This window comes from Haliotis asinina, chromosome 5 (assembly GCF_037392515.1).
Source record: "Haliotis asinina isolate JCU_RB_2024 chromosome 5, JCU_Hal_asi_v2, whole genome shotgun sequence".
NCBI lineage: Eukaryota > Metazoa > Mollusca > Gastropoda > Lepetellida > Haliotidae > Haliotis > Haliotis asinina.
Window position 1 is genome coordinate 40811110 of NC_090284.1, and position 27809 is coordinate 40838918.

At 39.8% G+C, this 27809-nt stretch overlaps 2 protein-coding genes across 3 annotated transcripts; one reads left to right on the plus strand and one right to left on the minus strand.

The window, feature by feature from the left end:
• Nucleotides 1-1881: 1881 nt before the first annotated feature.
• LOC137284614 (uncharacterized) lies at nucleotides 1882-25666 on the minus strand. 2 transcript variants are annotated; one of them, XM_067816496.1, is made up of 6 exons: nucleotides 25049-25666; nucleotides 4689-4817; nucleotides 4370-4489; nucleotides 3662-3781; nucleotides 3034-3159; nucleotides 1882-2068 (listed from the first exon to the last, which is right to left on the minus strand). In XM_067816496.1, the coding sequence occupies exons 2-6, from the start codon at nucleotides 4798-4800 to the stop codon at nucleotides 1938-1940; spliced, it is 609 nt and encodes a 202-aa protein (XP_067672597.1). In that variant the 5' UTR covers nucleotides 4801-4817; nucleotides 25049-25666; the 3' UTR covers nucleotides 1882-1937. The 2 variants fall into 2 exon arrangements, with proteins under 2 accessions (XP_067672597.1, XP_067672596.1); XM_067816495.1 differs by lacking the exon at nucleotides 25049-25666 and adding an exon at nucleotides 8557-8810.
• LOC137284613 (uncharacterized) lies at nucleotides 15389-27695 on the plus strand. Its single transcript, XM_067816494.1, has 7 exons — nucleotides 15389-15482; nucleotides 17061-17180; nucleotides 17762-17878; nucleotides 19648-19776; nucleotides 21740-21853; nucleotides 26581-26709; nucleotides 27401-27695. The coding sequence occupies exons 1-7, from the start codon at nucleotides 15389-15391 to the stop codon at nucleotides 27529-27531; spliced, it is 834 nt and encodes a 277-aa protein (XP_067672595.1). The 3' UTR covers nucleotides 27532-27695.
• The last annotated feature ends 114 nt before the right edge of the window (nucleotides 27696-27809 follow it).

Below are 27809 nucleotides of genomic sequence, written 5' to 3' on the forward strand. Positions count from 1 at the left end.
CGCACGCACATACACATTTAATTTATTTTTTCCCAACTGCGTAAATCGATGCGCATGATGTTGATGGATTGATTGTCTGGCCCAGACTCGATTTATTTGCAGACTGCCCCCAGGTACCTAGAATATTGATGTGTGCGACGTTAAACAACAGCAGCAACAGCAACAACAACAACAACAACAAAAACCAAAACAACAACAACAATATTCAAAATAGGCCTAGGTGCACGCACATACATCGCAATATGAGAGCAATTATCTTACACGCGACGTTAAACGTCACTTACTTTGAAATTCACGTCAAATGCTACATGCTCATGGTCCCCTGTGAGATGAAAATTAAAGAAACGGAAATGGACGCCCACATCAACAGGATAAGCCTATTTCAAATAGTAACCGATTACATCGCTGTTTTTCAGTGTGCTGAGCCAGAATAAAGGTGACAGTAGCCTTTCAAACTTACAAGTGTCATTGTACGATAACGCTTTGTTGTTTTACATGTAGTCATTTGGTTAGGAGTCTGTGTGCGTGATGCGTGGTGTGCTACATATGAAGATTTTCTGTTAAGACAAGGTTCTCTTTTGAACCTTTGCTTTTTATGACATAGATCCTCAACGCCAAATTCCACAAAAGTGAAACACCATGACATATTGAAAAGTTATTTTTATTTCGTTATATATATGTTACTTGAAAAAAAAATCATTGCTTTCTGCGGAAATTGGTCCATCATCTTGGATCATACCGTAAATGAAATATCAGAGGGTACGTCTGAAATAATCGTTGACCCTGCTCTTACGGTTTCGGATTTGTTTGCATTTCAAGTTGTAAATCTATCCATGTATGTTATTTTCTCCTCTAATTGTTTACAATTAACTTTTAAAAACATGTTTATTTTGCAATTTCAAGTTTATTTTACCTAAATCCGCATTCTAAGTAGTGGCAAATACCGAACTTTGTACCTTGTACCAAAACATAACAACTGATCTGTGTTTTAGGCATAGTTTTGTGTTGTCATTATACATTGTTTGTTGTACGTTGTACATTAATACAAGGGCATACAACATTCTCTTAGTTCTGTGGTCTTTTCCAAAATGCATGTTTAAAGTGACAAACGATTATATGGACATTTTAATAATTTAACGTAAACAAATGTTCATTTAATTCACCCCTATATCAATATAATCGATACAACACTTTCAACATACATAGGAAGTGTGTAAGACTGTACGATTGCACTTCAGCATGTGGTCATGAATCACTATCCAGTTGTGGGAACACCAGAGGTTTGATGAAACGGTGGGCGTATGACACACCCCGTCGGTGGCTCGTTAGCCATAAACATATACATGGCTAAACAACTGTCAATCGTAAAACATGTCCAGTTGTAACGAGGAAATTGATCTGGCAGGTAAATTGCTGACATCTGGTATTTTCGCTTCTTGTTAACTTTGGACTTGATGTAAAGACATTTTGTAAACAGGCTTGAAAAAGTCCTAATTCCGAACTTCAAATGAAACAAATATATGTAAGCAAATCCACGTTCCGAGTTACATTTAAGTCCCAAGTTCACCGTGTAGACATATGTGAAATTCGCCTGTGTTAAGTACGTGGTCAAGTTAATGTATTAATAAACACTTATTAAATCTCTATTTTTCTACATCAGCCTCTTTGAAAGCCCCTAAACACGCTCTTCTTGAAATGAAGTGTAGTTTTCACTCATATGTACACATCCGATAACTTTATACAAGTGCAGAGTTCACTAAAAACCCAAAAATGGGTTATCGTATGTGTGAAAAAGGCTCCAAATATTTCGTAACCAGTCACTTCCCAGTGTTGTTTTCATTGTTACCTTAGTTGTCTGTAATGGTAAAAGAACAAGCTCGATAACGAATAAATATTTAATAACAACAACAGTGTATAGAAAAGTACAACACAGCGGGTCAAGGTAAACAGTCGTACTGGATATTGCCTCCCCTGACTTTGCAGGAACAGAAACGGTAGAGGGTTCGACCCATCCTGTAGTGAAAAAACGTCCCTGCGTCGTGGCAGTTGCCATAAACGTCTCGGCAACCTGGAAAGTATAGTATTATACTGTTAGGGTATATAAGTGATGGGTTGATTAGTGACTGGGTTAGGTTCGGCACTGGTTAAATAAAATGCCATAAAAATAGTAAAGGATTGTAAAGTGGAGAGATGTGATTACTGTTAATTACGTGTTACAGCAATGGAAATAGAACGTGATTGAGCCATGTTAATCCAGATTAGCCCAACGGTGACATGTGATTGAGCAATGACACCTGTATTGTTTTTGTGTTGTTCACTTACCTGAATAGAGTGTATGATATATCTATATTATCACGTGTTTTTATTCTCGCGTCATGAAGTCTGACGCGAAGTTCGCGAAAATTAAACGGTCGCGAAAATGTGGCTGTTTACAGTAGATGATTGGGGCATTGACAAGCATTTTAGATATTTAACAATTTTGTTAAAAACCCCCAAGGAAAATGTCATTTGCTTCGTGAAATGGATCGGTGGTCCTAAACATACTTGCTCAGTATATTGTCTTGATTCAGTTCGTTGGGATTGTACTATTTATCAGACAACCTGTCTCCCTCTTGTTTCAGGTGGATCGTTCTGTGGGGCGTTCCCAAGTATGCAAATTGGGGTCATTTGTCAGGTCGTGGATCATCTTATATGTGTTTACCAGTAAAAGATGTAAAATGTGTTGCTTACAGGAAGGATAATCTAAATGATGTGAAAAAAAGAAAAAGATGGAAGTAATTTAGAAACGATATACGTGTCCCTGCCTCATATATACTGAACAGCAAAAGAAACGCATCTCTGTCTTTTTGTCAAGCTTTTATAGAGAAGACGAAGACATGAACGCTTACTTTTATGACATGACATTTTCATTTCTGTGCTGCTAAGTACACACACAGACCTAAAATATGTTCATGTAAAATACTCAATCAAATGTATACTATTTTAAAATATGGAATTTATAAAATTGAAGTTGTAAATGTTCAGTATACTCACGTCCCCCTAGCAGCACTGACTTGAAGACGACACCCATATGTACGTCCTCCTTTCTGCAGATATACAGGTAGCAGTTGTGTATCCAGGTGGTACCAACCTTGTAGCACTTCTTCTCAAACTGACAACCTGGTGAAAGGTTGTCAAAACGTCAGTAAGTATGAAAAATTCCAATGCTGCTGGGGTAGCCCAGTGGTCAAGGCGTTCGCTCGTCACGACGTAGACCCGTGTTCGTTTCCCATATTGGTATATACGTATGTGTATGTGTGAAGTCTATTTCTGATGTTCCCCGTCGTGATATTGCTGGAAGCTAAAAGCTAAATGCGGAGGCGTAAACCCAAACTCACTCACTCACTCACTCAAACTCCAAGGCTATGGATACGTCCAATCATGTCTAATGTGAAAATATTGGGATGCTTTAAAACAAAGGTATACGCTGCACGAACAGTAGACTATGATTACAGTCAGCTCAAGGGGCCACCGGATTTAGTTGTTTAAAATCGTTGTTTATTATATGCATATCAACATATATATGCAACATCTAATCGAGACAAAAATAGTTCGTAGTTTGCGGCAGTTCGTTATAAGCGTAGTTTACGGTATATAAGAGAAAAATCCAGAGTTGGGATACCTTCTCCAACGACCACGAATCTAACCCGGCCGTCTATCTCCAGACACTGTTCCAGGGTACAAACGCTGGTTCTATACGAGTGCAGATCCCAGCATCGCCGTCCCTCTCGACACTGTGAACCTGAATAATACACACTAGTAAGTTATAACGATACACGCTTAAACCAACCAGTCAACCGCGTTAACATCCTGAAACTGTTTTGGGAGTACATATAATACATATAGCAGTCAAACTGTTTTGGGAGTACATATAATACATATAGTAGTCAAACTGTTTTGGGAGTACATATAATACATATAGTAGTCAAACTGTTTGAAAGTGAGAATATTGATAATTATAAGCAATTCGGTATTAAAATGGATAAAGGTTTTAAATGGTGATATATTACTTAAACTCATTTTAAAATACATGTACATACTGTGTATCGTTTCAACGGTTTTGGACACGTCACGTATACACGTTACGTCATATGAAGTGCATGCCGATGATAACTGTTTTTCTTTAAAACTGACTAAGTGTAACACTTGACGTTCTTGTATATAAACGTAAAAATATGTCAAGGAACCTCCATCCAAAATGTTATCAAGAGCAAGGTAAATCTTGCTTGTACCCTGGTACAAAACGAGCAGCTCTACCTTGTGCACGTTTTACCCAGCTAAGCAGCTAAAACTACCCAATTTGGTTTGAAAACATTTGTGCCTTGTGTACCGTGGTTGATGACTTTGTAGCCGCCGTACTGACACCGGTACTTCACACACGGCCCCGTCCTGTCCAGTACAAACACCTGCCCGTGACGGAACGCCTTCGCCTCCACGTTACAGTCGTCATCTACAGCAGAGTGAGCGAGTTTAGTTTTACGCCGCTTTCAGCAATATTCCTGCAATATCACAGTGGGAAAGAAAACTGGTCATACACATTGGACCCACGTGGGGGATGGAACCCGGGTCTTCATCGCAACGACCGAATGCCTTAACCACTAGGCTACCGCCGCGTCTCTCATTTCTGCCATGACGTCATGATATCTTACATGTTCTGTTTTTCTTCTGTATTCGCTGGTATCGCCACCACCGTAGCTCTACGCTGTTAGTCATGCCGAACACAGACTGCAACACCAGCAGCAGTTGCAGCAGCATCACCATCAGCAGCGTCTCTGTGGCTGCAACATCATCATAAACATGTCAAAGAACGTCAGGGAAGGCTCAATGATACATCAGAGTATTTGGAAGTGTAGTCCATTTGCTACCAAGGCACTTTCTCCAGAATAGCTGTTACCATAGGGTACCCTTCTGCGAACACACCGAGTTTCCATAATCATTTCATACACTACACACATAGATTCTTGTAAACTGCGTGCCATCTTGTCCTGACATAAAGGATGTGTTTCCAATTTAATTGTCTGGTCCGGATTCGATGATTTACAGATGCTATTTCAAGCAGAGATATTGACTGCGGCTTTGTAGGACCAGATAATGAAAAAACGAACACGAAATCCAAAAATTTGAAAACGATTGAAGACGTGTATTAAATAAACAATTACACATGTACCTGACTTAAAATGACCAACACTATCACGACTGGTCTTGATATACGGCAAAAACTAAAGAAAGCACAACGATTCGTTCCTTGATGCCAGTTGCAAGGTGCAATATGGCTCAAAAGAAAGGTTTCAAGGTGTCTTATCTATAAACAAAGACGTGGCAATTGTTGTTCTTTGGAACGATCCAACACCCATATAACATGATCGCGTCCAATTCAGCTAAAGTACAATTCATAATACTGTTGAGTGACAGTTGAGAATGAAAACATAGCAAATTCAATACGATGTTTCATACAGATTCTGTACCATTGTGTCTACAGTTTTCAAGCAAGGACTGATACAGATTCTTGCACTGTTGTCAAGAATCTGGATCGAAACCTGGTACATAAAGTTTGTCTATATATACGTGTAATTCATACATCCACTTACTCACAAATAGTCTGCCATACAGACACTGAAACTTTCACTGACACTGAGATTTCGACAGCTTCAGACATATGAAGAAAATCAGGGCTTCTTTTTCTTATATACTACTTCCGTTTACTATGAAGTTTTTATCTGTAAAATATGTTCATATCAGAGAATAGTTGCTTGTCTAACGACACCCAAAAAGGGTTCCGTTTATCACGTCAGCTTGTCCTCGGCAATGTCTCCTATCTTAGGCCTGCAATGCTTTACTGCCAGTGCGGTAAACATTCCTGACAGTGTCTTGATACACGCTGGATTAAAAGTGTCGCTCTTCAGTTCTCGTTATTGTCCAAATAAAGCAGAACACCTGGCTGTGGGAAAATACGAGCGGGGAACGTTTTCAGTGTAAGCCTTTTCCCTTTTATTCGCCCTGTTAAAGAGAAGAACTTTATCCGCTTCAGAGGTTTTACAGTTGTTTGTTTCGAGAATTCTTGCAACAATACAAAACACGCTGTCCTTAATTTTTTTCTGAAACAACACTGTAGTTACCAGTATTGAAAAAACTGTATATTTGCTAGTCTTGAGTCTTGAGAAAGGTAGTCATCACCATTACTGGTTATAACCATATAACAACAGTCTATCTACGTAGCCCATGAATTCTTAAATTAGAACAAAAATAAATTGTATGTATATAGGGTTTTCATAACAGTGTTGCGAGATTGTTGGATTAACGGGACCTTGCTGCGTTCACTGTGTTAAACATAGAAATATGTGGTACTGTAAAAGTATGCCAGGGGGTAGATAAGAGGGTATTGTTAGAATTTGCAAATTTTGACATTTTAATGTCAATAAAGATGAATTATGTTTGAATGCCAAATCTATTATGATTTGAGACAGGAGAACTTCTATGCACGCAGGTTGAAAAGACGACACTCAATTCTGAAAATTTCAAGATCTTGATTAAGTGTTAAACTGTGTCAAGAATCTATTCGTTCCTCATTATTATGGCAGTATTTGTACAGTTTACGAACCATCACACACACACACAGGCGTTTGTGACTGTTTTAGACTATCTCTGTACCTGTAATATTTGTTTACCATGAATGAAACACTCCTGTACATAATAACGGCACACACACACACACACACTGTGCAGCCGTATTAAGCAGTAGAATTTTCTGCTTTAAGCATATATTAACCTCTCTTGTCTACCAGGAAGTTACTATGATCATCATGAGGCTGTATTTAGGTCTATACATTCCCATTGTTACCACGTAAATTGCAATACGAAATGTGAATGGTAATATTTGCAGCAAACTGTAATAAAAATTGACGTAAACTGTAATATTTATATTACACTTTACGTTTTTATTAGTAAACAATTTACGTGAAGGGTTATTACAATTTGCTGCAAGTAAATCTATAACCATTTACGTTTTACAATTTACTTCGAAACACCCATTATTATTATGACTAATCTGTTGAATACACTGGACATGCCTACTTGTACGTAAATGGACTTAAGACCTGTGGTGTACATCGAGAAATTTATGATGCTTATGAACATTTCAGCAAACTACATATTTGCTAAGTTCTGCTTATTTATAACACTGTTGTATCATATATCTTCTCTCACATGGTGCGTCCCTATTTACTCCATGTTGAAGTGTTGTGTCGGAAGAAAGATTAGATAAAAGATTTTAAAAATGTAGACTTGATTTGGTTGTCACGTTATCATTTTGTTACATGTTCGCCCAGCATTTGGTAATATTTTCAAATCTTAAAAAGCAAAAAATATTTTTTCCAGAATTTATATAAGGATATCACATGGTCACCACGATAAGAAACACTTATATTTTAAACATATTAAGTTAAACCGATTTAAGGATATTCTATTTTGAATTTTTAGTCTTGGCATTAAAATATTTATCTTGATCTTTTACAAAATTTGTTATTGAATCAATAGATGACTCTAAGTATAAAATGACGAGTTGGCACTTTGGCATTAAAATGTATAATTATATTATTATCTAACCCTTTAAAATAACTGATGATTTCAAAACAAGTTCCTTGACTCGAAAACAATGTTCTATCACTTGATGGTGCCTGACCCCATGGCACCATAACAGACATGCTTGTCATTTAAGTTGATCTTGTCACGGTAGTATTAAACATTTAACGAGGTCCAAACTGACATAAATGTCAGCACTGGCATAGACTTTGTGATATAGCGGGGCCGGGAGCAGCGAAATGGGATGCAGTGATACAACACCTCCTGGCCATTGGACGAAAACTATGTCACTAAAACACGGTATATCCAAACTGGTAGTATACAGCTTGGACGATAGCTACACATTCTTTATCACCACTATAAGTACAGCATGTCTACTACTACTACTACTACTACTACTACTACTACTACTACTACTACTACTATGCAAGATTTACTGTTCTACTACAACTATCACAACAGACTACAACTACTAAAGCTTCAGTACGGATACTGCTATAATGCTATTAGTACTACCTCTGCAGCTGCTAGTACTACTACTACTACTACTACTACTACTCTTGTTGCTGCTGCTGCTCCTGCTCATACCTACTACGACTACTACTACTACTACTACTACTACTACTATCGCAACCACCACCACCACCACTCCTACTGCCACTTATCGACTACGCCTCTTTTGCCAAGCACTGACAGTATCATTACCACACTGTCTACCACCACTAATATAAAACCAATAAACTGCTTCCCACTTTACACCGCATCAGCCCAACATACGTTAAAGAAGGAATTAACGACATACTGCCTTAATTAAAATATTCTTAACAGAGACACATCTATGAGACAAAACGTACCCTTTTTCACACACTGACGATAAATACAAACCATGTTAAAAATATCCCCAACTTAACTAAATAAACTTTAAAGTAAAAACGTCACCTTTCATCTCATGAAGCTTTGTTTCCGAAAACAACACTATATCCTCCAAATTTCCACCTGGTTCAAAGCGACTGTTTCGCCTGAGTGGACCTTTTCTCTCGACACACATCAAACCCTGCCATTGCCTAGCAGGGTGATTCAAGTTGGTGTGACAATGAGTAGAAAGACTTGTTATAGATAATACCAGGAAACCGAATTGGGCGGTTCTTTATCTGTCATCGGGCCGATGGAATAGGACAGCCTGTTGCTCCGCTCTGGCCCACTGGCCCCGCAACCACCAAAGCCTATATAAGACAATAATTACTGGTCCTATCACGGAGTCGGCTTCTGTTAATGCTGGCTCTTGATTGTATTCACATTCTTGTAATCGTCAACACATTTATGTGTCACATATTTGTGTTTTGATTTATGTGTCACATATTTGTGTTTTGATTTATGTGCCACACATTTGTGTTTTGATTTATGTGTCACATATTTGTGTTTTGATTTATGTGTCACATATTTGTGTTTTGATTTATGTGTCACATATTTGTGTTTTGATTTATGTGTCACATATTTGTGTTTTGATTTATGTGTCACATATTTGAGTCTCTTTTTCAACGAATTTGGTACAGTATAATACATTTTAACGCAAGGACAGATATTGTTACAGTGAAATCTGTCAAATCTGGACACTGTGTAATCTGGCTGTCGTTAAACCTTGCTTTCGGCACATTTCTAGAGCGGTTTAGGGGCCTGGCAAAGTTCTCGCTCGTCAAGTCGATATCCCGGGTTTGATTCGTCACATGGGTACAATTTTCTGGGTATCTCCTGGTTTTGCTTAAAACGAAATTCACTCACTCACGCAATCAGTCACTAAAAGCAATTCTGTCTGGAATTGTTACACATGTAAAATCGATTCTGCCCATATTTAATAGGAAAAAATTCTGACAAAATTCTGTCCGTAACAACGAAATTTCCCAATACAAACCATTATGCCATAACTTTCTCATTTACTTTATGATCGATTCAATATTCAGAAATATTCAACATCCCTCTACAATGTGCACGTTCAAGTCGAAACGCTGAATTTACATAAGCGTTAAGCCGGCATATCACGTCCCGCTGCTAGTACGGAAATTCGAATCTATCTTGTCATCTCTCGTATAACTAAAGGTTGTGTGTAGCCATTTCAAGCTCATCAAATTATTTAGTTTGCATATCACAGATCCCATCTCAGTGTGGTGCCTACGCAGGTCGTAGTTAAATATACACGTCTTCCCCAAAAGTGTTACCTATGTTGCCATTGCTCATATATGTTTACCCTTTTAAATGTCTCGATTTCCTGTTTCACATAATGGAATTTTTATTGAATGTACAGGCTGAAAAGAGGATATTTTTTTCAGCGTTTATTTCGGTCTAAAATAGATTATTTGAGGCGTCAAATGTTTGTGAAGAATGTTTCATAAATGTCAAACATCAGTGATTTAACCTAGAAACATATCACGTCCATGAAAAGTGACGTTTTGCATGCGTTAATTCAAATGGACAAACGCTGGTATTCATTTTGAAGGGGGTTGGTAGTTGTCGTGTGCTAAACATTCATGATTTTGCACGAGCATGAATAGAGCATATGATATCGAGCATGGGGGTTTGAAAGCACATCAGTTCGAGAAACAAATGCTAGGATTCTTTTTGTGAAAAATACAACCCCCAAACAACTCTCCATTAGTTTTCATTTGAGTGGCTTGATGAAGTAATGAATAAACATGTGTTCAAAACGGGTACTGGATAAAATAAATCCGGTCAGATTATGTTACCTATGTATGATCACAATAATATTACTTCTAATGTTCAGCTTGTCTTTACGCACGCCAGCGAGATTCAAGAATGGTACAGGGTGGGGGTAGCCTTATGGGTTAATGCCTTCACACGTCACTGCGAAAGCCCGGGTTCGACTCCTTACATGAGTACAATGTGTGAAACCCTCTTCACTCACACTGGTAAAAGTTAGATTCTTGGCTGATGGGACCGAGAACCTGAAAGTTCCCCCAGGTTTACCAGCTACGTGGGGCCATCTTGTATCTCAGTGTGATACGGGTGGATTTTGCTAAGGCGGCATAAAAGCACACTGATTCCGAAATCCTGAGGTTCGAACATTTAACTTGGTAAAACAATGCACGGTAATAGCGAAATGGAAGACATTTGTTTGCGTTATTTTTATATAATAACCAAATAACCATATTAAAATATTTGGGATAACATAGTGTGGTAAATCGAAAAGATGCATTATATTCTTCACACTAATCTGTATGATAATGTTCATTCTTTTTAAGTCACCCTCTGAGCTTAAACGAGTGAGTATGATTTTACGTCGCTTTTAGCAATATTCCAGTAACAACAAGGAGGCTTACACCAGAGATGGGCTTCACACACTGTACCCATAAAGGGAATCGAACCCGGGGCTTCAGCGTGACGAACGGAAGCTTTAACCATAAGACTACCCCCATCTTCCTTTCTCTCTTCCCCCCTCCCCCACTACCCCCGCACCTTTAATGGATACAAAAGAAGATGAAGAAAAAAAAAGGAAAAACACTTTACGAGACAATATTGCGTAGTTAAAAACCTATTTAAACCGGAATTATTATCTATGTGCTATCATGTGAGTTGTACAATTTAAACATGATTCACCATAACGTGCCTTTAAATAATACGCATCACGATATTAATGAGGGAGGGTAATTGATCAAAACCAATCCTGTAACCGCCATTAACCAAACCACGTCAACTCACCTCGTAAATTATCACGTAGAAGGACACAAAATTGCTCTCGGGAGGACTTTAATTTAAATTCACATCCCGACCATAAACAAAATGTGATATGTGCAAACGCAAGTCAATTGATCAGGGAAATGGCTCAATTTTGCACGTGCTGGCAATTCAGGTAATGACGTTGTGTGCACGTGACGCATGAGTTACGTTACCTTTGACCCGTGCTGCATAACGCAAGCCGTGGTTACCCCCACAGCGCAAAGCCTGCCTTGGTCGTAACGGCGAGCGGAAGACACAATTAGTGACATTTGCTTTATGAGTGACAATATTAAATTGGCAGGAAACGCTTGTGGAAATATGTATCGTTTACATTAGACCTTTGAGAAGGGAAACAATGTAATGACGCTAGACGGTGGGACATGACGGGAATAACAATAACGCATAGATTGCACTTCAAGGCAGAAACAGGGTAATAGGCGAACATTTTGTTTCAAACAAATATTTTTTTGGGGGGTGTTGGGTTTTAGGCCGCGTTCTGCATTAATTCACACGGACCTGGACCTTTGCTGTGAAAGGGAAACGTTTATCCACTGAACTACCCAAACGCCTCATCACAGTTACAGACCCGTAAAAATCAGCGTTAGAAGTGATCAACTTGTTGCAAGAAGCGACCAACGGGATTGGGTGGTCAGTCTTTCTGACTTGGTTGATAGATGTCATCGGTTCCCATTTGGGTAAATGGATGCACGTGCTGTTGATCACTGGACTGTCTGGTCCAGACTCGATTATTTTTGCAGACCGCCGCCACATAACAGGAATATTGCTGCGTCAGACAGCAAAACAAAACAAAACAAAACAAAACGAACGCAAGTGGTGACCACCCGGAAGTGGTGATCAGGTTTGCTGAAATAGTTGTCACATGTCATCGTAGATCGATGCACACGATGTCAATCACTCGATTATTTGGCCCAGACTAGGTTATTTACAGATGCCTCTCATATACAGTAGATGAATTGTTGTTGTGTTTCTCGTCAAACAACAAACATCGTTTCACTGGAATCAGCGGCAAGAATCAAACAAACGAGCAAAGAAACATCATAGCCACACTTATATATCGTTCCTAAAAGTGCAACACTGTAGATATTCTGCAATTTCTTTACTTCAACATGAAGTCCCATCCCATCAATAAGTTAAGCGCCTCGATTTGATGTTAATCTGTTATACCAGTAAATCAGACCTTAAGTCTGCTGCACATAACCAAACCAAATTGAACTATGAACTAAAACACTGATGTCAAACTCAATCAGCTGTGCGCGTTAATACCGAGCAGTCCAGTGGTGTTTTGCTGGTCACGTCAAATTTCATGTTTTCGAGTCCCAGTATTTGTTTGTTCGCCATGATATTGATGTCATATTGTTAAAAATCAGCAAAACAAACAAATAAATAAACAAACAAACAAATACGCCCCCAAACGCAAAAAACCGCAACCCCCCAAAAAAAACAACAAAAAAACCCAAAAAACAAAAACGAAAACAAAACAAAAAACGAAAAAACAAACCCCAAACAAACAAACAAACCAACCAACCAAACAAACAAACAAACCGCAACAAAGCAAAACACATCAAAATAAGACATTTAAAGAAATTAAACCCAAATTACAGTCTGTGAAAAAACGTTCATTTTGTAATTTTACTGAACTGTTTCGACACATGGCTTAACACGATGACACAAGAGTCATTAGAAGATGACATATCACCCCGGTCCCCACATGTTTGAAAGGGCAAAAAATCTGAGAGTTGCTCATTGTTTTTTTAGACTAAGTTTGAATTGTTTCCATGGAATTCATGAAAATTATAAATGCCACATATCTGTAACCAGCAAAGTCACAATTTCATATATCTGCCAAGATCTGTTGAAAGATATGAAATGGTTTTCGAGTTGTGCTCTGGGAACTCCGTTTTGAGACTAAGTCCGAAGCGTTTCCATGGAAACCAAGAAAATAATAAATCACAAAAAGCTTTAAAAACCAAAAGGCACCACTTTGGGGTCTGCAATACATATCTAGAAAGTTTTACTAACAGATATTAAGAAGTTTTTGAGTTCTGCTCTGGAAATGAAACACCTTCTCACTTATCAGACTAGGTCCAAAACGTTTCCATGGAAACCGAAAAAAATAATAAATCACAAGATCCTGTACATAGCAAAAGGCACCACTTCAACTTCTGACTGATATATTTACCAGGTGTTGCAGAAAAATACTGAACGGCGTTTGAGTTCTGCTCCGGAAACGAAACACACCTCCCACTTTTGAGACTATGTCTGAAACATTTCCATGGAAACCAAGAAAATAAGAAATCCCAAAAACCTGTAAATACCAAAAGCCACCACTATAGGTTCAGACTGATATATCTACCAAGTTTTGCAGAAAAATATTGAACGGTTTTTGAGTTCTGCTCCGGAAACGAAGCACATCCCTCCATTTTGAGACTATGTCCGAAACGTTTCCATGGAAAAATATATATATATATATATAAATGCCAAAACTCTGTAAATAGCAAAAGGCACAACCATAGACTTAGATTACTATATCCATTAAGTTTGGTCTAAAAATATTGAACGGTTTCTGAGTTATGCTCCGGAAACAAAATGATAACGAACGGACGGACGGACGGACAGACGAGGCGTCGACTATATCCCACTGCATTACATGCCGGGGAGTATAAAAAATCTAAAAAAAACAGGTATGATCTATTGTTACATAGAATAGACAGAATCCCATTCATCCGAACCCGGTAATATGGACCCTATTATCGGGAAGCCCCTCTTTCCAAATGGTTACATTCTTTCACATCCACATATGAGGGATGTTAGTTTATTTACTTGATGTTAATCAGAAACATTTTAACCGTTGCGAACATGCGGTGCCGTCCGAATTGTCGAGGGTCCGCTGTATGTGGTTCGTGTTTGGACAAAATCAAAATTACCCTCTAATTTCCATGATCTATACTGACCTCACCTATTACATATAATCTCCCTGGCGACAAAGTCCAAATTTTCATATAAAAATAGACGTGTATGGTAATTTAAACAGCGGAGACAGATGAAAGACTGAGATTAAAGTATTACTTTTCAAGAGACGCTTATAACAAAACATTGTTGCAATATTTATGACGACGAGACATGTTTTATCATGAGTCCCACTTAAAAAGAACATAACGGTGCTTGTACATTATTTTTATTCTGTAACTATATTTAACAAAATGGTTATAAATATTAGTTGAATTGGTAATTTTAGGTTAATGCTTAGCTGGTCATGTGACTGAAACGTGAAAAATAGGTACAAGCAGCACACTTAAGGTATAACAATTGTGCTATGAAATTTTGTTAAGTATTTAACAATATATATTTATCGACCCTGATGTTATGACAATCTCTGTTCATAAGTGTCTTCGGTGATTGAACCCTGTGAAAATGCTCCATTCATTTCGTCCGTGGGGTTTATCTTGAAACCAAACTGTAAAGTCGGTCATAAAAAAATATTTCACAAATTCACCCCATATCCCGAAGACACATACACACGCACCCACTCGCAAGCACAGCTCGGTGGTGCTTTCGATAAATCAATGATCTGGTTAGTGCTGGGATTCGAACCCATGACGTGATCACACCGGCATCCAAATGAACTTTATTACACTCAGATAGCTGACGAGTGAGTGAGTGAGTGATCACGTGAGAGATTACCTGGAGAACCGCGCAATGCAGATATCTATCGTTTTCAAGTTCAGTGAAACCGTTATGCACAGCTCATGTCCTTTTAACTTTTAAATCATTTAGATTTATAACATATCCCGTTTCATGTGGCATAATTTGGAGGGTAAACGAGGCGTTGTTTACAGGTACTTGTTGGTGTATTGACAGACCCATCCTCGCGGGTGCCTATAAAATCCATACCTCGGTGATACTTTGTACTTGGGTACTCCCACTTATCAAGGTAAGGTACACATTTTGTATGTGCATCGTTATGTTATTATAATCATGGTGACTTATGTTAATATGATTATGATTTTACATATGTTTCAGTATGGGTCGCGGAACACTGCTGTTGGTTTTCCTGTTGAGTGTCGGTACCATTGTTGCTGCAAACCCGCATGTTCATGCCGCGGCGACACACGACCGTGAGCACCCCGTTTTCAGATTGTTATACAACCTTCCGGGGTTTTCTTGGTGTAGCAGTCTCAAATCAAACTGTTCAAAATTTGCTAGAGATTGCTTTCAACCTCAGTTCGGGTCACTCCCATTTTCTAGGTGCTGCTGCACAAAACAAATTTAGTGCTAGGACTGACGTAGTCTGTGTTAAGGTAGGGCTGAGATCAGATATGGACGAACTATATGGAAGAGCAACTTCTTTATTCAGGTGACGTTTCGATACAGCTTCTTATGGCGTTGCTCGATAGCGATTCACCAACTTCATAACATGCCACTCAAAGAAGTTAGCGCTGAGATCGTTTTGTACAACGGCATCATGGCAATAACATTCGCTGCAGGGTCAGGGTCAGGGTCAGGGTCAGGGTCAGGGTCAGGGTCCGTTTCACAAAACTATCGTACCTCCTATACTGTAACACCTACGACTGTGACTTCCAACAGTCGTAGCGCTACAATAGTTTTCTGAAACGGTGCCCACCTCACAAACAGTCCTGACTCCTATCTGACAAGTATGCTCGTCTCTGTTGCTGATGCATTTGACCCCTGGAACGCCTTTCACCAGCAACCTTTGGTAACGTTAACCTTAACTCTCATTTTTTACATTGCTCTAAGGTTACCTTGGTGACTTACGATCACCTTAGTGTTTTGTGAAAGGAGGCTCAGGCAAATAATCATGTTGTTCAGTGATCACTAATTGGGTCAAACGGGGAGCATTTATATGCTGAAAAAATACAGGAATGGTTAAGGCAAGGGCAAGTTTGGGTAGTTTGCACGAACCCTCCAGTTTACATGCAATCGCGCAAACTGCTGAACAGGTGAACGCCGCGAAACCGAGTATTTTCCTATGTCCTAAGATAGAAAGAGACCTCGTGTCGGTACTTTATCGGGACATTAAGTGCTGTCGCACGAGCAAATGTTCCCTCAACAGTAGGTAAAGACCCTGATAAAGTACTGACAGTCTTCTCTCTGGTGCTTACGCTTGTATGTTACTCTGCTAGTGATTTGAATGTACGTCTTCGGGCATTTTACAACCGCCATCAATCTGAACTGTCGAATATTTTCGGTATAGTTTAAACACTATAAAAACAATGTATGGCCAGGGCAATACTAGACTAACAGCTAGTCTCTGAAATGAACATATTTTACTGTAAAAACGTTCATTGTGAAAAAAATAATATCATGAAATGGAGCCTTGAGACTTTCTTCAAGGAAATCTAGACATGCCACATTTTCTAGACTTCCGTGTGCTTTCTTGGATATATATGCTTCAGAGTCTGTACGACAGACTAGGGCAATACTGGCTGTTTCTCTTACGTGGAACAAGGGACTATATAGTCCTAAACAGAGGGTACGATTGTTTCGGACCAGAGTAAATAAGTAATATAGCTATAAAGCAAAAGATAAAACTGAGAATTTAAGTTTCATGTGAAGTGTGACGGGTAAGGCCGTTTAGACAAATATAGAATAATGTGGTTTGAAAGGTATTCTGAATAGCGAGGTTCTGATGTATCCAAGTTGCCAGTGATTGTTATTTCCTGCATGACCGACAGATGGTCACTGTATGATGGACGGAGTGAAGATACAACACGGGGACGAGTTCGTCACCAAGCTGAGCGGCCCCTGTGTTGTGTACATCTGCGAACATGGTGGATACTATCCTATTCGTTTCGGTCAGTATTCCCGCTCAAAGGTCTAATCTGAATACAAAATTCTTTTCTCTGTTTCGTGTTTGTTTGATGTTTAACGCCGCACTCAGCAGCATTCCACAATATGGTGGTGGTCTGTAGATAATCGAGTCTGGAACAGACAGCTCAGTGATCAAGTCTGGACCAGACAGCTCAGTGATCATCGATCTACTCAATGTTGGTGTGATGACAAGTCGTAAATTAAATTATTGTGAGGACAGGAATGACGAGAGACCAAAATTAAATCTCATAAGGAATAAATGCAGGATAGTCAGTAGGAATATGATGCTGGTGATGGTGCTGACAGTCAGTATCATTCTTTTTATTATTATCTTTGAAGCGGCGGGGTACCCTGGTTGTTAAAAGCGTTCGCTCTTCACGCTGAAGACCCGGGTTCGATTCCCAACATGGTGCAATAAAGGAAGTCCCTTTCTAGTGAATTGCTCGAATATTGCAGAAAGCGGCATAAAATTAAACTCACTTACTATTATCATTATTAAGTCTCATTAATTAAAAATATTAAGTTGGTCCATTAAATGAAACTGACCATTTCCTTTTCACCCTAGCCTGCGAGGACCAGGGCGGCACCTGTCGCCACGAGGGCTACATTCGCACCATCGGCTGTTTACGTCAACAGTGCATCAAGAGCAGTTTCAATATTGGCTTCCGTAATATCCACGAAGGTAAGCACTATCTGCGTGCTCTCAATGTAAACTACAAGACCTATTTATAGCGAGAGGGATAGAGTGGTCGATAAACAACACTTCCGGCTTTCCAGCGTCTGTAACGCCCTCAGACACGCACAGCGTCATAACGTGCGACTGAAGACACACTTGTGATACAGAGGCAAATGGATTTCAGCTGTCACCAGACCAAATACAACTATTAGGAGGCAATATTCTCCGTTTTCAACACCCTTCCCCTCCCCACCCCTCTCTCTCTCACTCAGTAAAATTAAAATTGTAAAAATTGTGTTCAAGGATTATGTTCTAGTGTCTTCAGGGATGATTAGTACAAACCCTGTTTACTCAAATGAGGCGCGTCTGAGATATCAAGCAATAAGAAAAACTAAATTGGTGGGAATGTACCATTCATACTAATTGTAATAATATGCGGCTTTTGCAGACTCGTTCTGGGGGTGTGAACCTTATGTGTAAATAATGTATTGTCACTTGTCCTCTGTATGTGAAGAAGCAGTGGGGTTTATTTGGTGACATGCTAAATAGAGTTACCTCCCTTTCACAGTCATCATTCCGCAGATGTGTACACGATAAAGTAGAAATGTTTTGAGAAAATAACACATTTAGAAGTAACTTGAAGGATACATAGGAATCACGAGTTAACTACAGAAACATATGGTCATAAGAGGGTTTAACATACAGGCTTATGAAAGTGCTTTTTGTTTATCAACCTTTACCAAACTGAAAGTCTGCTTCTGGAGATAGCAGATATCTATGTAGGTTTGCTATATTTAACTCACCCCCCCCCCCCCGCCCCCCCCACCCCACGGGATTGTTATGAGAAATCTTATCTTTGAACATCTATAAATCTGTTTTAGGTGTGAATATATTGTTCAGCTGTAGTAAAGGTCATGTGGTCGTTTAACCTAGTCCCTCTGATGAGTGAGTGAGTGAGTTTAGTTTTACGCCGCACTCAACAATATTCCATCTATATGGCGCCGGCCTGTAAAGAATCAAGTCTGAACCAGACAATCCAGTGATCAACAACATGAGCATCGATCTTCGCAGTTGGGAACGGATGACATGTGTCAACCGAGGCTGACCACCAGATCCCGTTAGTCGCCTCTTACGACAAGCATAGTCGCCTTTTATGGCAAGCCTGGGTTGCTGAAGGCCAATTCTAACCCGACACCTTAAAAGTATTATGTGTTCGCTTTTACAAACTGTTGCGACCTGTGTTATTGTTAAATACATTAAGTTAACAAAAGCTTTTCCAAGTTTTAGTCACAAAAAACCAACACATTCAGTATTCCTTTTTTGGCCCCTCAGTTTCTGATAATGAAACTGATGATAGAATGATAAAAAGTATTGATAAAAAACACGATATTCCCTAATAACTAACAACCCCACAAACCTAAAACTTCAAACAACAATGTCCTCAGGGAACATATAATATAATCAAGTACAGCTAATTTCGCCTAACAATCCCCGACACCAACAAGTATATAAATATTTGCATAATTGAAAAAAAACCCCTCTCAAACGCAAATGAAAAAAGCCCACACAAAACAAAGTCCAGAAAATAATATCAACACGTATTGTTATATTTTTTTTAAAAGATCATAAAATGCTATACAAAAACTGCATCGATTCCCACTGATAATGGAATGTTTTTTCTATCCTCCGATTGATGATCCGGGAAGCATGATGTTTAACATTTCAAACTTTTCTTATATCTACATGTACAATTCGTACACTGTTGCTGGTTTCAGCCTGTCAAGCCCGCGATGGCACCTGTGTTGATATCGGGGGTAAATGGACCCACAGCTGCCTCACTTACAAGTGTATCAGGGTACTTGTGGGTACACAGGGATTCCCCGACCTTCAGCTCTCAAGTTGGGGTACGTAGCTATTGTTTTAGACTAATGCTTAGTCTTAGAATATATGTATTTCTGATATTTGCAAATAATCTGATTTAAACTAAAATGGATCCCCAGTGAGATGGAAGATGCTAGTTGGAAATGCTTTAGGCAGCAGGGAAAATAATGCGATTCAGGGACTGTGAGACAGGCTATTGTAGTTTGTACCTGTACGTTTTAAAAGTTTTTAACAATACTGAGTATTGAGAATAACACGTTTTAGTCATATGGGAATTTGACACCGGGGTTTTTATGTGGCGACAAGATTTCGCGTAGAACTCGATAACTGTGAAATGTACCGATGCATATTCTGGTTCAGCGCGCATGACTTGCATGAACTGACACGCGTCTTTTATGAGTAATTACGCTCGGGTTAATTAGGGGTTCCACCTATGGGCGAGGTACAGATGTAGGAACAAACGTTTTAGCCATACAGGCGGGGTGACCATATAAACGTGAGTGAGTGAGTTTAGTTTTACGCCGCACTCAGCAATATTGCAGCCATATGGCGGTGGTCTGTAAATATTCGAATCTGGACCAGACAATTCAGTGATCAACAACATGAGCATCTGCGCAATTGGGAACCGATGACATGTGTCAACCAAGTCAGCGAGCCTGACCACCCGATCCCGTTAGTCACCTCTTACGACAAGCGTAGTCGTGGCAAGCCTGGGTATGCTGAAGGCCTATTTCTACGTTGGGTCTTCATGGGCCACCATATAAACAGTAGAAACACATGGCCATCTTTGACACACTGATTGTTAGATTGTCACTAAAAGTATACACTTATAATCGTCCTTTTAACCCATATTAGCCTTATGTATGCACTGGAACAAACAGGATTCGGACACCCACTCTGACGGCACTCATTCAACCATATTTGCATATTCACACTGTTCATGGGGACGCGGGGGTACGTCTGGGCCGCATTTCAGTGCAGGGACACTTCCCTTGCGCACGTCACTATCCTGTGATTGTGGGTTCGCCCCGACTGCAGGCTTCTTAGTTTGCAGTACCATTCCCATACTAGTGGCTTTCAGCAAAGTGGTAAATATGCCTGATTTGCGTTACTTCTGGGTTTCGTCCCCTTTTAAGCTGACATGCCGTGATTTAACTAGAATACTGTTGAAAAGGAAGGAAAATACACATCCCTTCACTCACGCACGCACCATTTGTGATTAACCTAACTGTCAGAGACAATGTGTTAATTTTAAACACAGCAGTAATTATCTTGGAGTCTGGTTCTCTTAAAGATCCAAATACATCCTTTGATGTTTCGTGCTGTCGGGCTAGATGAGCACAGCCACATGTCTCTGAGTTGCACTGATTGTGTGGGTGTAAACTGCTTAAAGGGAAGGCTGCCCGTAAGACATTGACGGGCGGAACAGTTGAAGTGTCCTTACGACGCGGGCGTAAACTTTAATCCGGCATCGTGGCCTAGTGGGCAGGTGTTCTACAACAGGAGCAGTAAGTCGGTGGTTTGATCCCGGATGGTTCATAAGTCAGTATACTGAGTGAGGTATTCATGTTTGATTGCGGCAAGTTGTCTTGACATGCACACATGCAGTATGTATAAATCTGGAACATACGACAGTACGAGATATGTCTAAATCTGGAAGTCAAAAAGTCGAACAGCGGATAGGGTGCGGTTATGGGACACCACTACGCACTGTTCTCAAACTACAGCGCTTTTGCAACTGACCAACTCGTGGTAGTATCAGCCGCATATCCAGTGAAGACGCGTCAGTCCGAAACCCTTCATTCCGGACAGATAAAACATATGAACCAATTTTTGAAACATAATTGGGGCACGGTAACGTCTAGATTAACGAAGCCGGGTTGCTAATGGACAGACCATCTCATTCCACTGTACTAAGCAAAGGAAACTGAACACTGATGTTTTGCTGAAAGCTGTGTAAATCTAAACTCTCACTCTCTATTTCAGGCTGCCTTAGAAACGACCAATGCGTACCTTCCAACGCCACTGTCACCGACGGATGCTCCATACTGAAGTGTGAACAGAGGGGACAGTACTATGGGTTGTATCCACAGAAGCATGGTAGGTAGGGTTTTCACTGTCAAACCCTACTTAACTTCCCCTAGAATTCCTAGTCCCTGTCTTCAAAATGCACACACCATCCGCTGAATTGATGACATGATGTATTTTATGCCTGTAAGTTGCCGCGAGGCGCTTCTCCCGGTATTAAGGTGGTTCCCGACGTCCTTTGCGCGTGTCCGACTTCCGATATGCGAGAAGGGGTTCAGCTTACTTCCGGGTCCAAATTTCCGGCGATTCTCATATATTCAAGAACCACTTCTGGTTCAAAATTGCGCGACCGCAAAATATGACTTAATCAGATCGGACCAAGTGTACAACGTTCATGTTTCGCTGTCACAGCTGTTTCTGATCCCGTTAATCCGAAAAACCGTGACACCTAGATGATCCTATTGCGGTACAACCAAAGATATTAAATAAACATCACCCCTTAATCCATGGTTAGATAATCCGGACATAGCGGACGCGTTGGTCTAAACGATACGCGGTGTCACTTTCGTTACAGTATTGTTGTAGAAAAATAGACGTTTTGACATTACTGCCTGTCACCCTTTTCTCAGATGTTCATAGTATTATCTATCGTTGGCTTACATCGCGTCTATGTCCGCGGCGTAAAACACCAGCACCAAATATAATCACACTTAGAAGAGACACGATTTAACGCTTTTCTAAATACCAATTTCTCTGTAGATTATCGTGCCATCTTGAGATTCAAACCAGGTGTTCGACTTGACGAGCAAACACTGTCCTCGATCCTTAATATATAAATGATCAGGCCAAATACATTCAAACAATCTACGTAACATGCTATTCATACGACCCCATGGGTATTCCGGATCACAATGCAGCAGCCTGGTTTTGTCGCACGGTGCGCTTAAAGGAATGGAGTCAAGCTCGAGGTGATGTCGCGTCAAGTTCGTTGGATGCTGTTAACAAAATAGTTTATCCTGTGAGTGAGAATGGGTTTACGCTGCTTTTAGAAATATCCCAGCAATATTACGACAGGGGAGACCAAAATGGGTTTCACACAATGTACCCAAACGAGAAATCGAACCCGGAATCGAATAGGACGAGCGAACGCCTTAACCATTAGGCTACCCCACCGCCCCCGTTGTCATCCAGCTACAACACTGCGGCAGTGAAGAAACAGACTCTACGTATATATGTATACTGCGCTCAAGCATCGTAACACGACCTCTTTATTGATGGAGCTCATTAGAACAAGATGTTGTGTGGGACCTTTTGATAACTTGATTAATAGGGTTATTGTTGTTTTGATGTATGACCGGCGTCTTGACACCCTCTCTGTTTTTGAATCGATTTGTCTGCTGATCGATATCCTTTAAATCACCAACAGAAGGGCTCCGGCCTTGGCTGTACTCACAATCTTTTAACAATTGCCCCAATAAAGTATCGATCACTGTTAACCTAAATTGTAGGTGGAGGCCAATAAAGGATTTGTGGTTGATGGCAGCTGCGATAACGACCATTCCATCCGCAGATACAGAGTTGAAATGAGTGTTGGTAACTTTTACGAACATCTTATAAATAACTAGAGAAAATGCCGTAAACCCGGAATGTTTACCCTGAAATCGGCATGAAATCAACGAATATCTTTAATTGTTAATTGTTTTATTAGCATTCTAGAAGTTGGTGAGTCAACTTATATGAAGAGTTGTTAAATGTTTGGTTGGCCTTCTAGAAGTTGGTGAGTCAATGAATATTAATGTTTACGGAGAAAGCTCACTTTGTATACGTCTATCTATTCCCAGAACTATTTAGGTGTTTTTTCCGGATTACCAGTTTCTTTACTACTGAGGTTTAATTGTTAACACACACACACACACACACACACACACACACACACACACACACACACACACACACACACACACATATATATATGTGATGTACACCATCAACTGACAGATAAATACACGATATGTGTATATCTGTTCGAATGAAAATTTCTTTTTGTAACTTGAACAAATGGAATCAACTTGTAAAATATGATGAAGTTAATGTGTGAACTACGAACAACGAGTAGCAACTGTAAAACATCGCAGTGACAATGAAACGTATATTACGTGTGTGTAAAATGTAACATCTCATAGCAAATGTAGATCTTGTTTAAACGAGAGCGTTATATGCTTAACTTTCCTAATTTGGACCCGTTAGTCATTTGTTTTCCCGGGATGGGCTCGATCATTGTTTAAGTCCACGTATAAAATTAGTTACACCGCTGTTATCAATATTCCAGCAATATCACAGCAGAGAACATGAAGAATTGGTTCCCCATTATCTCCATGTGTGGAATTGAACCCGGGCCTTTGGCTTGACGGACGGAAGTTTTAAACCAGTGGGCGACCCCAACACCCCACATACAATTTCAAGGGACACATGCTCTGGCTGAATTAGACACCGGGGATGTAGTTGACCATGATATTTAAAATGCGTCACTGCTGGTCTCGCATGGAAAAAGATTTGCGCTGTTTGTTACACGTAAATGTATCAACATTGCCTTCTCAACCAAGATTCACCGATCACAAGTTCACTTTTATTTGTTTCCAAGTCGTGAACTTAGTTTTAGAACAATTTTAAAACGAAGCAAAATATACTCAGTCTGTTATATGTATGTAAACAGGAATCGTCATCTTCTTCAGACGTGTTTGTTTCTGAGACACGGTTTGGTGTAACATAATCGTTCGAAACTAGATGTTATGTTGGAAAAGTTACCCTTTGCTTCGAAAGCTTAAGTTTTGTCTAATAAAAATCACCTTTCTTAAGTGAAAATGCGTATTGGATGTGTCGAAACACGCTGATAAATCGAACCGCTCCTAGGTTCCAGTTTATTATTCTAGAACGTTTAGACAAAGCATTCTCACCCTCAACCAGCGATGAAGTAATTGCTTCTTGACATACAGTAACATTCATCTTTCAGTCAGAAAATTGTCAATTGTCAGTTAAAATCTTAAAAGTGATATAAGCAATTAGAATTTGCAAAAAAAATTAATGAAAATTCCACCATGTACCAAAAAACAAAACAAAAAAACCCCAAAAAAACCAACCAAACAAAAACAAAACAAAACAAAACAAAAAAAAATATTAATAAATGAAAAACACAAGAAAGTGAAAACTAAATAAAAATCTAAAGGAAGGAGACGCTAGTCAAAAAATTTAATCATAACATCGTCCTACCTTAAAGTGAATATCCGGTTTTTTAAATCGTTTGTCCGATGTGTTCTTCAGGCACGGTGACTGGGAGCAGTTCTTAGGTATGTCAGACCAAAAGCATCACGACGTCGTAATCCTCTTCATCTTTAACGATCAGTGTTCAGACTTAATAAAAGAACCTCTCCCAGGCATCAGAAACTTACGAAGTTTAAAAAACTACGTAACTAAAACCATTCTACCGGTCTTTTAGAAGCATGAAACCTAAACACGTATGACGTATATGATTAACCTGGAGATTTGGTTCCTTTCCTCGCGTATGAATGAGAGAAACATCCGCACTCGTTCTCCTGCCTGTTTACCCCCTCTGTGCCTCTGCAACTTCCGCCATACATGCTTCATTTAATCAGTGTCAGTCGAGCTGGTTTAAATCAAAGCAGCACAGAAGATAACCCTTATGTTAGCCGTACCCCTTGTATATAGGTCGTGGGGACATCTAGTACGATCCACTTACAAGATATGTAAAGAAAACCGGTGGATATACAAGAGACACACATGTGGGAATCTCGTGTTATTGTGTAGGAGTGACGCAACACGTTACGTTTATGTAACGGTAAATATTTAGGGTCCCTTTTCAAGATGTTTATTTGGTTTTACCGTTTTTGACACTTGCGGGACTGGGTAATTAGGCTGTGAAGATAACCGATGTTCGGCATTCGAGAGTAATTACATGGTTTTGACTTGGAAGTTGTTTATGTCAGTTACAAACGCACACCTGCTTGCTCATGTCATTTTGAAAATAACGTACACTTTGTATTATCATTCAAGTATTGCGTTACGCTGATGCACGTTGACGCGCTATTCCCTGTTTAGAAAACACCGCTATTTGCACTGTCTCTGTTTAAAATTAAGTTTCTGTGTCGGAATGTGTGTTTTTTCGTAATGTTTGAAACTCGGTTAGAACATTTGCCTTTGAATGTACAGTGCCATTTAGAAAGTGGCCAAAGTAGCATATGTTATACTTGGAATAAGACTTTGTCAGGAGACACTGAGAGTGTTATTCGACTTTTACTCACCCCCTACCGGTCACCCCCTCCCTCAAAACACGCACGCACACACGATCACACACACAGGTGCACATACAGGTGCGAGAATCCGCTCTTTCCTGAGAGTGTTTAATACCCAATATATCACATGTTGCCTTTTGTTTATAGAAATGTTAGTCCTTGTGAATGATTAAAAGCATGTTGTTTCATGTGTGTTTAAGATGTTTATTTTGTAGTATCATTTCACCGTTTGCTCTTTCGAAGGATTAATTTCAAAAAGAAGTTAAACCTCACTCACTCAATGACAAGAGTCTTTAATGTGTTCGTACTTTCATGTATTAGACACTCACTCACTAAGCGACAAGAGTCACTAATGTGGTCTTATTTTCACGTGTTAGACAAATGTATTTGCATGTGTCTGAGGTGTTCGGTATCGGAAAAGCCCACGTTATGTCTCCGAAATGTCACTTTACCACCATGTGTAAGCCCGGGTCTCACATGTTCTGTGTTTAGGATGTCTTCACGACGGATCATGTCATGACGTCGGCAGCAGGTGGACGGTAGACTGCACCACCTTCACCTGCCTTCAGATGGACAACCCCGATGGCAGTGTAATGTTGTCGGTTAAGAACGTTGACGTTAGTGAGTATGCATAGGTCAAAGAAGCACAACTTTAAAGAGTGAGAGTAACACGGAAATAAGTTCACTTAACTGCATAAATGCCTCTTTAAATATGCTAGAGTTGAGAGGAGGATGAACAGCAGTTCCAGAGCTGAGAAGGGATGGGTGTAGGTTGCTAGAGCTGAGTGGGGGTGGGTGTAGGCTGCTAGAGTTGAGTAGGGATGGATGTAGGTTGCTAGAGTTGAGAGATGGGTATAGGTTGCTAGAGCTGATTAGGGATGAGTATAGGTTGCTAGAACTGAGAGGGGATGGTATAGGTTGCTAGAGCTGAGTAGGGGTGAGTATAGGTTGCTAGAGTTGAGTAGGGGTGAGTATAGGTTGCTAGAGCTGAGAGGGGATGGGTGTAGGTTGCTAGAAGTGAGAGGGGATGGGTGTAGGTTGCTAGAACTGAGAGGGGATGGGTGTAGGTTGCAAGAAATAAGTATAGGCCGCAAAAGTAGAGATGGGATAAGTGTGATTCGCAGAAAGTAGAGAAGAAATGCACATAAGCCAAAGAAAAAACAGAAGGGATGAGCAGACAGCTGGGACGTTAAGGGAAATAATCCTCTTTTGCTTCGAAAAGAGACAATTTTGTTCTGACGAATTCATCGATGTATCTAAATTAATTATGTGATTACTGTGTCTTTTGAATGGTATGTTTCTGTTCGCCTAGAGTGCCAAGATGTTCATGGAGACTGCCACAACCCTGGAGACTCCTTCCAGTTTGACATTGGTGGCACCGTGTGGCCATACTGCACATGCGCAGTCAACGGACCAACTGTCGACTACAGCTGTCATTCCTAAACGATTCCGCATAACATATCATAAGGTCACCTTGACCTCATTTAGCCGCACCACCTGTATATTGAGAACCAGCTGTTAATTTTATGTAGCTCTTCCGTGATTTGTAACGACATATTGGATGGAAAGACAAAATAATAAAGTGAAATAAAAAAGAGTACAGTTTATGCCTGTCGTATGCAATGTGATTCTTCTTCAAGATGTAAGCAAAAGTAAACGTGTCACAGTATAAGCTCAGTGAGAACGAGTGAAAAACTGTACTTAACCTAAAACACCACATT